This window comes from Lepidochelys kempii, chromosome 11, assembly GCF_965140285.1.
Source record: "Lepidochelys kempii isolate rLepKem1 chromosome 11, rLepKem1.hap1, whole genome shotgun sequence".
NCBI lineage: Eukaryota > Metazoa > Chordata > Testudines > Cheloniidae > Lepidochelys > Lepidochelys kempii.
In genome coordinates, this window is record NC_136390.1 from 36,760,771 (window position 1) to 36,773,997 (window position 13,227).

At 38.0% G+C, this 13,227-nt stretch overlaps 1 protein-coding gene across 8 annotated transcripts in view; it reads right to left on the bottom strand.

The window, feature by feature from the left end:
- Window positions 1-13,227, bottom strand: part of LOC140895606 (sodium channel protein type 1 subunit alpha) — a 181,918-nt gene that overhangs the window by 51,816 nt on the left and 116,875 nt on the right. For all 8 annotated transcript variants that reach the window (XM_073305722.1, XM_073305718.1, XM_073305720.1 and 5 more), the window contains 4 exons: window positions 12,841-13,014; window positions 11,875-12,231; window positions 10,533-11,012; window positions 4,589-4,706 (listed from right to left, as the gene is read on the bottom strand). In XM_073305722.1, coding sequence (XP_073161823.1) covers window positions 4,589-4,706; window positions 10,533-11,012; window positions 11,875-12,231; window positions 12,841-13,014 — 1,129 coding nt within the window. The remainder of the gene's footprint in view (window positions 1-4,588; window positions 4,707-10,532; window positions 11,013-11,874; window positions 12,232-12,840; window positions 13,015-13,227) is intronic.

Sequence of the window (13,227 nt, forward strand, 5' to 3'; positions counted from 1 at the left end):
AGCCCCCACTAGCTAGCTCCAATGGGCTGCTCTTTCTGCAAGCAGTGGACAAAGCAGGCGGCTGCTGAACAATGTTATAAGGGAGCATTGTGCAACTTTAAACGAGCATGTTCTCTAATTGATCAGCAACATAACAATGAAACAAAGTTAACCGGGACAACTTTAAGTGAGGAGTTACTGTATGTCTAGTTTACTGAGAGCTGACTGTGTGCTCAGTACTATACAAACAAATGAAGACATGGTCCCTCCCACAAGGAATTTAGAAGCCAAATTCAATACAGTTATTACAAATATACAGTCAAACTTCAAGCAGGTTTATATTTTTAATGCACTTATGTGTGGACATAAGTTATTGTAATACATTATTTACATTCCAGTAGCACTTAGATGTTCTAGTGAGGATCAGGGACAAATGTAAGACATGATCTATGTCCTGAAGAGCTCACAATGTGGTCTGGTGAGTTAATGCTGATAAGGTACTGGAGGAAGTTCATTTTAAGGAAGGACTGAAAGAAGAGAGGGATGATGAGCAGTTTACAAGAAGAAGGGAGGAAGTTCCAGGTACATGAAATGGCATGGAAGAAGTTACAGTGATGAAAGAGGAAGAAAGATAAAAATGGTACTTTTGTATGTTGCCTTAAGAGACCTTTACATAGTGGGAGGAGGATTAGAAGGAAATGAAAGCAAAGACGTAGGCAGGGACAGATTTGTTCAGTGCCTTCAAGATGACAAGTCTGAACTGAATAAAAAAGCACAGAGAAAGCCAGTGAAAGGAGTGGAAGAGGATAGTCAGAGAGGTGGAACAGAATGTATTTTGAGCACAATCTAGGATAGAGAGGCCAAAGAAAAGTTTGCAGTACTTGAGATAAGAAATTAGCAGGGAATAGACAAGAATTTTAGTGGTGCCAATTAAAAGGAAAAAAAAGATTGATTTTAGAGATTCTGTAAAGAAGGAAATGATAGCTTTCCTACATCAGGACCATAACAACTTTCATCCTCTGGTCTCCAAATTAAGACTATGGTTTCTGCAGTTTGTAAGCAAATATTTGAAAACAGTCTATTAATGGTAAAATCCTGTACAAATCCACCACATTTCAATACTGAATTCAGGAACTGATTTTCCTTTTTTCTTTTTAAAAAAAAATCCATGAAAAGTTCTTGTTCTTTAATCAGATAATAACTGTATACTTGTGGTGTTGATTGCCAATGATCCAAATCAAAAAATCCTAATCCCTTAACTGGAGTGTAAGGAGAATGGAGATTTATCTCCTCTTTACCATAACTTTAAAAAAATTCTTGACTAAAATTCAAAAACAGAATTCAGAAATGCATCATGAATTCCATATACCAATGTGCAATATGATTAAAGATGACCAAGTTAGGGCCAGATTCTGCCACCTTAATCATGCTAAGAGAAACCTTACTACATGAGAAGTTTCACTGAAATCAATGTTACCGATTCCAATAAGGTACTATTACAGTGTGCATAAGGGTAGAAGGTTGGGTCCCTAATTTGACCAAATAACCATAAAATCAGCAAGTTGCTAGAAAAATAAAAACTTACAAACTTCCAGCAATAACTGCACAGTGATTTATTCAATGAATTAATTATATTTGGCAGTTTCACCCTATTTGTATATGTCACTAAGTTGCCTTTCAATTTGGTAGTATTGCTACCTCTCTCCCAAAGAGAGGCCATTGACTGGGATAAGCAGGGAATTACAAGTTAGGAATGAAGTACACAGAAAGAGCTATGTCACTAAATCTTGCATATCAACTATTTGTGCTGGCTTAAGTAGATCCTGTTAGTCCCTCATTTTCACAACATTAAACTCACTCACACATTTTAAAAGTTGAATGAAGTGTTTAAAATGTGTTCACAATCCTTGTAGTTCTATTTATGTTCTTAGAAAAGAATGTTTCACAAGGAACATATTCATCAGTTGTAAAAAAAAAACAAAAAAAAACTCCTTTTATAGCGCAGTTAATCTCCTGCAACCTACTGTGATAACATCTTTCTTGTTTTTTTCTCTTGTACAACACTTTGTCTGAGAGGAATGCTACATAATGCTTCAAGCAGAAAAGAAAATGGATTGCTTTGCAGGCATTTTGCGTGACTAGCTACTTCTAGTCAAAGATACAATGAACAGCAACTAAAAAACCTTTGTAAGCATTAGCTTTTATTACAGAAGAGCTCATAAGATCAAATGTAATAATCAAAATATAAAATGCCTTAGGTTATGTATCTAAGACTAAGTGTATCTATGAAATGTAACTGTACTGTCTAGAAGACTTTCATAATTAATCTATTTTACCAGTTTTGATGAAGATTAGCATAGACAGTTTTATTTAAAGGTGGGAATGAATATTTTTAGTGGTTAAACCACAGGAGTGAAAGTCAAAAATTGTAGGTTCTAGTCTAAACACTGCCACTGATTTGCTATATGATCTCGTGTAAGTAATTTAGTCTTAGATTTTCAAAAGTGACTTCTATATTATGAGTACCCAACTTTAGACAGCTAAGGCCTTATTCTTAGTCCTGTTGAGTACATGCAGCTCCCACTGATTTTCTCCATTAATTTTATTCATTAATCTTTCTGGCCTGGAAATTTTACAGTTGTCAGCTTTTAAAACTAAAATGGGCCAAATGCACTGATGACACGGATAGGTACAACTCAGTTGACTGCAATGGAGTTGCATCCCCTTATGTGCGTGTTAATTTTTACCCAGTAATCACACAATGGGCTGAACCAGATGCACTAAATGGATTCCATTAATCTTAACTCGTCTGGTGATCCAAAACCTTTTAGCAACTTTGGGGGCACACAAAAAGTAGGATTCCTCAGGAAGTATCAGAGTTCCCCTCCATGATGGACCAGTCTGTGGTGAGTTGGTGAAGGAATGGTTGTCCTCTGCTCAGTCCCCATAACAACTTAGGGTAACGTGTCCCATCAGTGATGCAACTTTTGTAGCCCCTGAGATATGAGCTAGCCACTGATTTTCCACCTTTGGCAAGAGTTCTTTGCAGTTATGATGCATTTTTGCCAAGAAGCTTACTCTAAATTGGAGCAGAGTGCCAAGAAGTAAAGGAATCCTGGTAAAGTCAGGTAGAAGAGAGGATCTTATCACTATGCATAAATTGATGGCACCTCTTGCCTGGGACCCAGTTTTCTCTCAAGGAAAGGGTTTAATGGTGAATTTGTATTTAAGAGTCTATATCCTATTGTGGGGTGTTCCAGTTGGAAGTAGAAATAGTATCAGGTATTCTGATGCAATCATGTCTATTTACAAGGAAAATACAAAGTCTTTTTTCTCCAAATGCTGAAGGAAACAATAACAAAAGGAGAAGTTTCTTAGTTTATAGCTTGTTAGCCAAGAGATCCAAAAAGCGCTCTCTCTCTAGTCTTACAGACTATTGCTTGGCTTTCCTGCTTTTTTGCCTCTTCCTCTCTCTTTTCTTGTCTGTTCTCAGGTTGTGTGTTCTCTCACATCTCCCTGCTTCCTCCGCACCCCCCATCACAATACTCAGCAGAATCCTCCACCCACATGACGCTAGCTTCTGGGCAGCTTCTAGGCCTTGTTTTAGGTGTGTCCCCTTAACTGTCTCTTACAATTATCTTAAATGAAGACGGTGTTTCACACATCAGTTTGAACAAAGTTTGACTCAGCCCATAACACTATTTATTTCAAGGCCCATAAAGTGTCCAGTGGAGTTGGGCATGAAAGGCCATGAGTGGAACGGGGTACCAGACTGGACTGTCTTTTTCTGCCAGGTAGCAGGTGAAGAGAGTTTCTTCTCCTTTTGACAATTTGTTTAAATAAAGGCTCAGCCAGCATTTAAACCAAGATGGAGTTTTGTGGAGTTTTTTTATTTACCAGTGACTGAGTAGCAGTTACTGTGATACTAAGGTTATGTCTACACTACAGACCTTACAGCAGCACAGCTGTACTTCTGCCGATGCGCTGCTGTAAGGTCTCCTGTGTACGTGGTAGAGTTCTCCCGCCAGTATAATTAAACCATCCTTAACGAGTGGTGGTAGCTATGTTGGCAGAAGACACAGCGCTGTCTACACCAGCACTTTTGTTGGTGAAACTTTTGTCAGTCGGGGTGTTTTTTTCCCACTATCCTGACTGACAAAAGTTTTCGCAACAAAAATGCTAGTGTAGACAAAATCTTATTCGCCTTTCTAATTGTCTCAGAGAGCTAGCTATGAAAAGTGCTGAATAAGTGCTAAGTGTTAACAACACCTAATTAGGACAGTTTCCAATTTTTAAATACTACTCCAGTTGGTGCTAATTCAGAACCCTCAGAAAAAACAAACAGATTTCTTCTATTTTTGAGAATAATGGCAATTTGCTTATATGATTTTTCCCAATTCTTTGTTATCTGAAAATCGTTATAAATCCACATCAGCAGTATACAGATTATAATTATCTTCAGTGTATATTATGTACTGAATATACCATTGCTAAAATTCATGATTTTTTAGTGTTTATGTTTGACAAAATAGCAAATATTTCAAGCCATAAATATTATTCGACAGTGTAAGTAAATATTTCATTTTACTTTATATTTTGCTTCACTCACCTTCTGTAAAACAGGCCTCTGGCTCAGCAGCTTCTTCGGGTTCAGCTGCATGTTGCTCTTCTTCAGGATGTCCAATATCAACTGTGCTACCTTCAGACGAGCTGGACAAATTTAGCTTCTGTTAAATAAAAAAACCGCAGAAAGATTTAATCAACATATTTATGGTAAATATTAATACTCACAGACATAGCAAAAATTAATAATACGCACCTAGTCTTTTACATTTTTAAATGTTTTAATGCTTGATTTAGGTAAATAAGTGATACATTTGTGCCCATTTTAGCTGCCACTTCGGTACTGTGTCTTTTTAATACAAAGTTAAAAAAAGTCAGGCATGTTATTAATTATTATTGTTTCTGGAAAACATGCTAGAAATATAGGCCTATATCCTTGGGCCTGAGTGAACTATGGTTTTAAATTGAGTTTGGTTGTTAGCAAAATGAAGGGGATCATGAGAAAAAGGGTTGTTTGTATTAAATTTCTAGTGTCCCTTGAAATACCAGCATTATTTTCTTTAAGGTTTGGGTTGAAGTAATACAAATAAAGAATACATTGTTTAATGGGTCCAGGCACAGCAAATAATTGGTTAGATAGGTTTGTTTAATTTATGATAAAGAAAAGCTTAGTCCAGTAATTAGGACTGCTTGTTTTAACTGGGACAGAGAACTGGGTTTAGCCCTAAACTGCCTTATCCAGCTTTAGCTAAGGTCTGATAACCTGCCATGCCAGCACTTGTTTATTATAGTGTATAAAGGGCAAGGTTTTTGGAGTTTCTTGGTCTGCGCTGTTCCTTACTATTCTGGAGTCACACCATAATGTGAAGGTATCTCCTGAACCTGATTTTGTTGTGAGTATTTGGCCAATGCTTATAACTGCATTAGGTCTAGAATAGAGAGTATAAGTATGTATATGCTTGTATTTTGGATGTAATCAATATCTAGTGGCCTGTAACTAATAAAGGAATACTTGGGGGTAGCTGAGTTGTGGTAGACCTTAGTACACTTTTTAGGGAAATTATTTCCAATAAGCATAATTAAGACTTACTTAAGAAAATTAATAGTACACATACACACTGCTCTGTGTATGTTGCTGTACTGCCATACTGTATGCAGTGCAGGCATATAAGAAGTATTTGAATAATAGCGCTATGCAAGAGGTTTGTAACCAACTGGTTTTATGTTTCATTTAACATTGAACCCAAAGCTTGCTTATGTTTGTAAACTTGAGGACCAAGCACGGCTTGAAAGTCAAGAAGTTCTGAGGAGATTTGCCACTGACTGACTTTGGAAGTCACTTCAGCTGAAATTTTAATATTTGGATGCCCATTTTGGGACACTGTGAAGGACCTGATTTTCACAAGTAGTAAGCAGCTACTCTTTGAAAAATCAAGCTTTTCAGTATTCTCTCTGAAATTATAAGGGCTTGAAGCAATTTTTCAAAAAAGCTGATATTCCTTATAACCCTATTGTTCCACAGGTGCTTACAAATTGATTGTTTAAAAATTTGCTCCGGTATCTTTCCAGGTATTGAAGTTAGACTGACTGGTCTATAATTCCCTGAGTCCTCCTCCTCTTTTACAAAATGCTGCTTGAGAACTTATTAGAGTCAAAACCCAGCGATTTAAACTTTTGAATTAGGCTGGTTACAAATGGACTAGCAAATGAATAGTAAACACAGGTCTGATTTGTTGATCTGAGGATCTTTACTTTGCATATTTTGAAAAGTCATGTTGATAAAGATTTATAAACCATTGAAACACAAGATAACACTTTGAATCTCAAATCTGCTGTTATTAAATAATTGTTATTGTTTGAGGTCTCCATAATTTCCTGCAACTATGAAAATTTAAATTAATAAAAATTGAAAAAATGCTTAAAAATAAACATTGATATTATTGACTGAAATTATAAAATTTTATAAATAGAATTCTGTTAAGTTAAACTATAAAGCATGCAAAGGACAGCTTGCTTTAGCCAAAGGTGGGGGGAAAAGATAAATGAACAGTCTTTAACTTAATTCTAGTCGGTAGCAGGATAGGCCTTCTTTATAGGAAAAGTAATCCATTTCCAGGTTTCTCCTTGCTTTCTTCCCCCATCTTGGCAGCCAAATTCTTGTGTCTACTCTCACCCCCCAAAGAGTTCCCTTCCTGTCATGTACCAATCTTCCTCTTCTGTCTCTGGGTGGACATCAGGGAAAAAGGTTAGTTATTTGGGTGGGTGAACAAAGATCCCACTGATTTTCCATTCCAAAGATTCCATCTCACAGTTTCCCATTGTCTGTCTCTCTCTCTCTCAAATCTTACCTTGTTATCCCCTCCAAAGTTCCTCCTCAATCCCCAATATCTCCACCTTCCCCCAGGCTCCTCCTGTCTTCTCCTCACCTAGGTCCCACTTTCCTTAGTTGTTCTCCTCTAGCTTTCCCTCTTCATAGCCAGCCCCAACTCCCCTTCCTGTACCTGTCCCTCCCATGGCTGTCACTCCCATGCTTTTCTCTAAGTGGCACCAGTCCCCCACATAGATGTCCTCCCTCCACACAATCATTTATCTTGCGCCTGTCTCCACCAAAACTGGTCTTCCCCCTTGTGTGCAACTCCCTCTCATAGCTGTCTGCTTCCCACACAGGGGAAGTGAAAAAATGGTTTTCCTCCTTCCTGGTCCAATGCCCCTCCTGCTGTGCAGACCATCAGGGTTGGTAGGGGGAAGGGAAAGAATCCAGGGCTGGAGGCAGCAGGAGTCACAGCTGCTGCCTCCTGCCTGCTCAGCAGTAGAACATGTGCCCCTGGCAGGAAGGAGGCTGAAACTACATCTGCCTCTGTCTATTAAACCTATTGGCTGAAGCTAAGCACAGTTTCAATTCTTCTGCCTAAGACAAAGAAACAGAGATTTGCAAAACCAAGAAGGGACATGACAATGTCATCGATCCCCTGCATAGCTCTAGGGGATTTCCAATATTTGAGACAGACTCTAAAAAGCCAGAAGCCATTGATAAGGCATAGACCACCACTTTTAGCTACAGGAGTATGGAGATAAAGGTAACTTTAATTGCAGGGTGGCACAGAAAAAAAAAACACTTGATATCCAGAAAACTCTGGATCCACCCAAGAGTTCACATACCTGAGAGAGGAAAGAAAGTGGAGGCAAAAGTATCATTCAGTCATGCTGGCAAGGAGGGAAGCCCCTTTACACATGATGAGGCAAAGTTCTGTGCCCTGTTGCCTCCCTATGTCAGTTCTCAAGAAGGGAAAATTTAGCACCACAATTCAATATTATTCCTGCATCATACACATCCCTCAGCATCGCATCCTGGGAGGTAACTTCCCTTCATCTTGTATAAGAGGAAAGTTAATGCAATCAGGTTGAACTGTGACGTATCAAACATGAACTTCTCTGAGAGACTTGCCAAAAAATGGACCATAGGATCCTGGAATGTGCAGCCATGCTTTAAAGGAGATGCTGCTGAAATACCTGGAAATGCCCTGAGTTGTTTAGACACTAAGGCACTGAATTCCTGAAGGCACCTCTGCTCATCTTACAGTGCAAAGCAACCAGAAGGGCATTGGTTGTGAAGAATGTGTGAGGCACGACCACACCAGAAAAACCTGTGTGCTGGGACAGTGTTCCACTAGCGAAAACCTTCAAACTGGCCTAGAGTGCCCCAGAGGGCCAAAATCTTTAAGTTGGGAGTTTCCTGAATGATTTTCACTTGGAGTCACAAGATGCAGGAGTGAGAATCCTCCACAGGTGACATCTTAAATGTAGTTTATTTTCCTTTTCCTGGGATAGATCCATGCAAACACTTACTACCAAGCCTGGTGTTTATTACCATGTTTGCAGAAACAGGGCGTATGCACTAATCCTGTAAACCCTTGTGCACTCGCTTAATTTTATTACAGAGAATAATCCCACTGAAATCAGCTGAGCGAATTAGGGTAATAAAAGTAAGCACATACATAACTGTTTACAGGATTGGGACCTTAGCTTAAAAGCCCTCTGGTGTCAGAGTGTATATAGTTCTTAGCTGAGGTGAGGAAGCGGGAAGCAAGGAGCCAACAGATTCCTGATGTTCTGCCTCATTCATGGTATTACTATCAGAAAGAATTATATATAGAACTATAAAAAAAGACAGATTCCAGTTGCTTGTTGAACTTTGCATTATTTATTGTACTTTATATAGTTTTCACAACTCTTCGTGTTTTACTGTTGCATAAATCCAGGATTTTATCAGTTTCACAGATAAAAGTAATTTGCATGTCATTCCACAGCCTTTCCAGGGTTGTTCATTTTCACTTACGACAGCCTGCTTACTTTCAAGTTAGCTAAGAAGATAAACTAATGAAAAGTCATTAGATCTCATGCTTTAGCCATATCAAACATCTGTGGGGTTCAGGAAGGAACTGCTCCTCCTGTGACCTCTTATATTGCATCTAGGTACATTATGCAGAGGTGTGTGTGTGATGCTGGGAGGAATAGTTTTACCTAAATTTGACCACTATTTAAATTGTTCCATCTTTAACAGCAAAATGGGAGCTGGTTATTAATACCTCAGGTATTAACTGGGAAATGGTGACAATATCATCACCAGTAGATATGGTCAGGGTAGTCCCAGGGACTGCTCTAAACTGCTTTATGGGGGGGGAGGGGCAGGGTGGGGTTAGGAAAAAACAAGGGGAAATAGCCACTCCCAGTCTCTATTCAAGCCTAAGTCATTATGCAAGGTAACCTATTTCCCCTTGTTTTTTCCTAAAACCGCTCCCCCCCCCCCCCCGACGTTCTTCTTAAACCCTGGATTTGTGCTGGAAATGGCCCACCTTGATCATACACATTGTAAGGAGAGTGGTCACTTTAGATAAGCTATTGCCAGCAGGAGAGTGGGGTGGGGGGGGGAGGTATTTTTTCATGCTGTGTGTGTATAAAAGATCTTCTGCACTTTCCACAGTATGCAGCCGATGAAGTGAGCTGTAGCTCACGAAAGCTTATGCCCAAATAAATTGGTTAGTCTCTAAGGTGCCACAAGTACTCCTTTTCTTTTTGCGAATACAGACTAACACGGCTGTTACTCTTGAAAACTCCCATTGACATCAGTATGGCTAGAATTCAACCCTATGTGCGTTCCCATTTGTTTACCTATTGTAGTTTGTTTATTAAAAATGATGGCATTTGGTCAAAATGGCTGAGCAAGTGCAGACTGTTCTGTTTGACTATACTGCAATTCTAGTATTTAATTCATTACTTTGTAAAAAACATTTATGGTATCTTGTGTTCTTCCACTGGCTTTATTTTTCAGCTTTAACAACTAAATGGTTTTGTAGTACATCAGATAACCTGAACTTAAACATAATTTTATTGGACTCTTGGTCTGAAAAAGGATGATCATTCAGAAAGCTAAAGAGAACTTTTTCCATGAAAAATGTATCTATTCGTTGGGCCCAGTTCATCCCTGCATTGTGGCTCCCAGGAAGCTCCCATAATGTAGGGCCTTCCCTGAGTGGCAGAGAGCTAGTTTATACACTACTCCTAACAGGAGCTTTGTTGTTGGATGTGTTCCGGGAGCACTGCTATGCTTTATCTGTTGCCCGTTGTTGCAATGGGCTTCTTATAACTACATATAGCTTTTAGGCTTCTCTAGCCTGTTTGGCGAGCTGAAGTGGCCCTGAAACATTTCAGAATAGGGAAGGACCAAAAGTTGTATAAGACTACCCCAGTCACCCTTGTTCCCACCCGCCATTCTCTGAGCCAAGCTCAGACCTGGCATACAGATGAATTGAGCCTTATGTCTCCTGTCAGTAACCATGAGTTAAGTATTCCCACCTATATTATACTCACTTGTCCATATAGTCTATTCTATATAGGTTTTTATACCGTGCTCAACTAGACTAGTTCATGCTGAAAGAAAAAACAAAAAAATCACAATATTAAAAACAATTATATAAGCAGTATTTAAATACCTCTTTGCTTTCTTCCAGATCCGACTCACTGCTAAACTCTTCTGTATTTAAATTTTCAAAATCTGATTCTCCAACAGCAATCGGTACTGTCACAGTGAGGCTTGGGTTGTTTATGAACGACATGTAATCACTTTCATCAATGATATATTTTTCCACGCTGCTGCCTGTGCCTATGCCACTAGTTCCATTGCCATCTTTAAGATAATCAAGGTCTTTGTTTATTTCCACTGTTAGATGATTAGAAATGCAGCTGTCTTTTTTGTTTAGTTCTTCAAGTGGTTTGATTTCATTTAAAGCTTTTTGTTTTTTAATGAAGGATTTTTGGATGAATTCACGTACTTTTCTTTTAACATAATCTATTCCCTTCTCAATTCTTGCTACAGCAATCTGGAGATTATTCATTTCATTATCATCATCAGTGGCAGCAAGGTTGTCTGCACTAAATGAGCTCAGTAGCAAGGCCAAAAATAGGTTCAGAACCTGGAACAGGATAGAAAAGGAATTCCTAGATTTATCTCAGTGGAAATAATTTTGTGCTAGAATACTTTCTAAAGCTATGTGAAGTATGTGTCTAAAGGACCAGCGTTTCAGACAGACAAACCAGACCAACCCAAACAACCCAAGAACTGTGTTTTTAGAATAAATGGAGTGTTATATCTTTAATAAGCTTGCACTAAAACACTTGAATTATAAACCACCTTTTTCTAATGCATGATGATTTGAAGGGAAAGTTATATAGTAAAAAAGAGATTCACAAATATTATGACAAATGAAAGACCTACATATGGTTTGCTATGATTCATAGGACCATATTATTCACCAATCACAAAACAGACAACTGGCAAGTATTTGTGAAAATGCTTTTGAATCCCAAAAGTTTACAAAAATATTGGCACAAAAATTTTAGTCAAAAATTCAGACAGGAAGTTTGTTATTCTTTATCATCCTGTTTAAAAAGTTTCACTTCTCCAATCAGAGAGCAGAAACTATACCATGTGTTTTACATGACCGGACACATAATAATACGTTGGAAAAAGTTTATAAAAAATGCACAGGCTGAACATTATTTGAAGCACACTGTATTTGCAAATAGCAAAAAAACAAACAAAAAAAACATAAGCTCACTCTATAATTATATATCATGAGTTTGAGCCTACAAGGTGTGTAGTATTCTGTTTCCAATCCAGCAAAGCACTTAATATTAATTTTAAGCATAATTTTAAGAGTCGTTCAACTGAAGTCACATGCTTAAGTGATTTTTTGAGGTGGGGCCAGGATTCTCATTGGATTGCAAGATTGAATTTTTTTCAGAATAAATCTTTGAAACATTTTGATTACATACCACTAGATTTCCAATCACCATGACCATCATGAAGACAGTAAGGCACATAGCTTGGCCTGCAACCTCCATACAGTCCCACATAGTCTCTATCCATTCTCCACACAACACTCGGAATACTATCAAGAAAGAGTGGAAGAAGTCTTGCATGTGCCAGCGTGGAAGTACACAGTCACTTGCAATTTTGCAGACACATTCCTTGTAGTTTTTACCAAACAACTGCATACCAACCACAGCAAAAATGAAGACAATGATGGCCAGCACCAAGGTCAAATTTCCCAGAGCCCCAACTGAGTTACCAATAATCTTTATCAGCATATTCAGTGTTGGCCAAGATTTTGCCAATTTGAAAACTCGTAACTGAAAAAAAAAAAAAAAAAGGTATTGTTAGTACTGATTTTAACGGAGATACAAAAAAGTGTTTTACAAATTAGTTCGTGAAAAAAGTATTGCTGCCAATGACGAAAATGCTGCAGACTTTTACAACTTGGTACCCCAAGAGCATAGTCTTGCATGAGGTGTCTCTGGGCTTTTACATCCTTGATCCAACTTAGAATCTCGGATTCAGTGTTACCTCAGATGCCACAGAACTTCAAGGTTACCTACCTACCTGTGTGTACATAAAGAAGAGATCCATTCTGATAATATCAATAAGAGCACAAGAAAGATATTCAGTGAGTCCATTTGTTTCTTCATTGTGAATACCTGAAGTAAGTATTCGCAATAAAAATTTGGAAATAGGCCCCACTCCTACATTGGAATGTATTAATATGGATTCCTGCAGAGTCCCCACTAAAGACAATAGGACAACACTGCATGTCACAGGGGTACATATAAGTGGATCACATTTCTGGATCAGGGTCACAATGACCTTAAGGTATCTTGTTAAGACACAAAAGTTGAATTAAAATATTACTGCAACAAAGCCTGTAATTGTAACTTGCAATAACGTTTTATTAATATATTTACCAATCTGAATGATCGGAGAACTGATAGTCCTTCAACATCTGCAAGACCAAGTTCAACCAAACTAAGTGTTACAATAAAACCATCAAAAATATTCCAGCCTTCTTGGAAATAATAATAAGGATCCTTGGCAATTATCTTCAGAAACATTTCTGCTGTGAAGATCCCAGTGAAGACCTACATTCAAAAGGCAATTTATTATTCAGTTGGAAAATTTAATATTTCCAGTATTTGTGCAGATTTTACATTCCAGCTACATATCTTCAATGACCATTATTTAGAATGGCTATTCACAAAAATCCTTAAATTTAAATCCCTAAAATAATCGAAGGCAGGTCAAATTATTTTATTTAGTACTTCATTATTAGTGTTTAAAATTTGTTGCTTTTA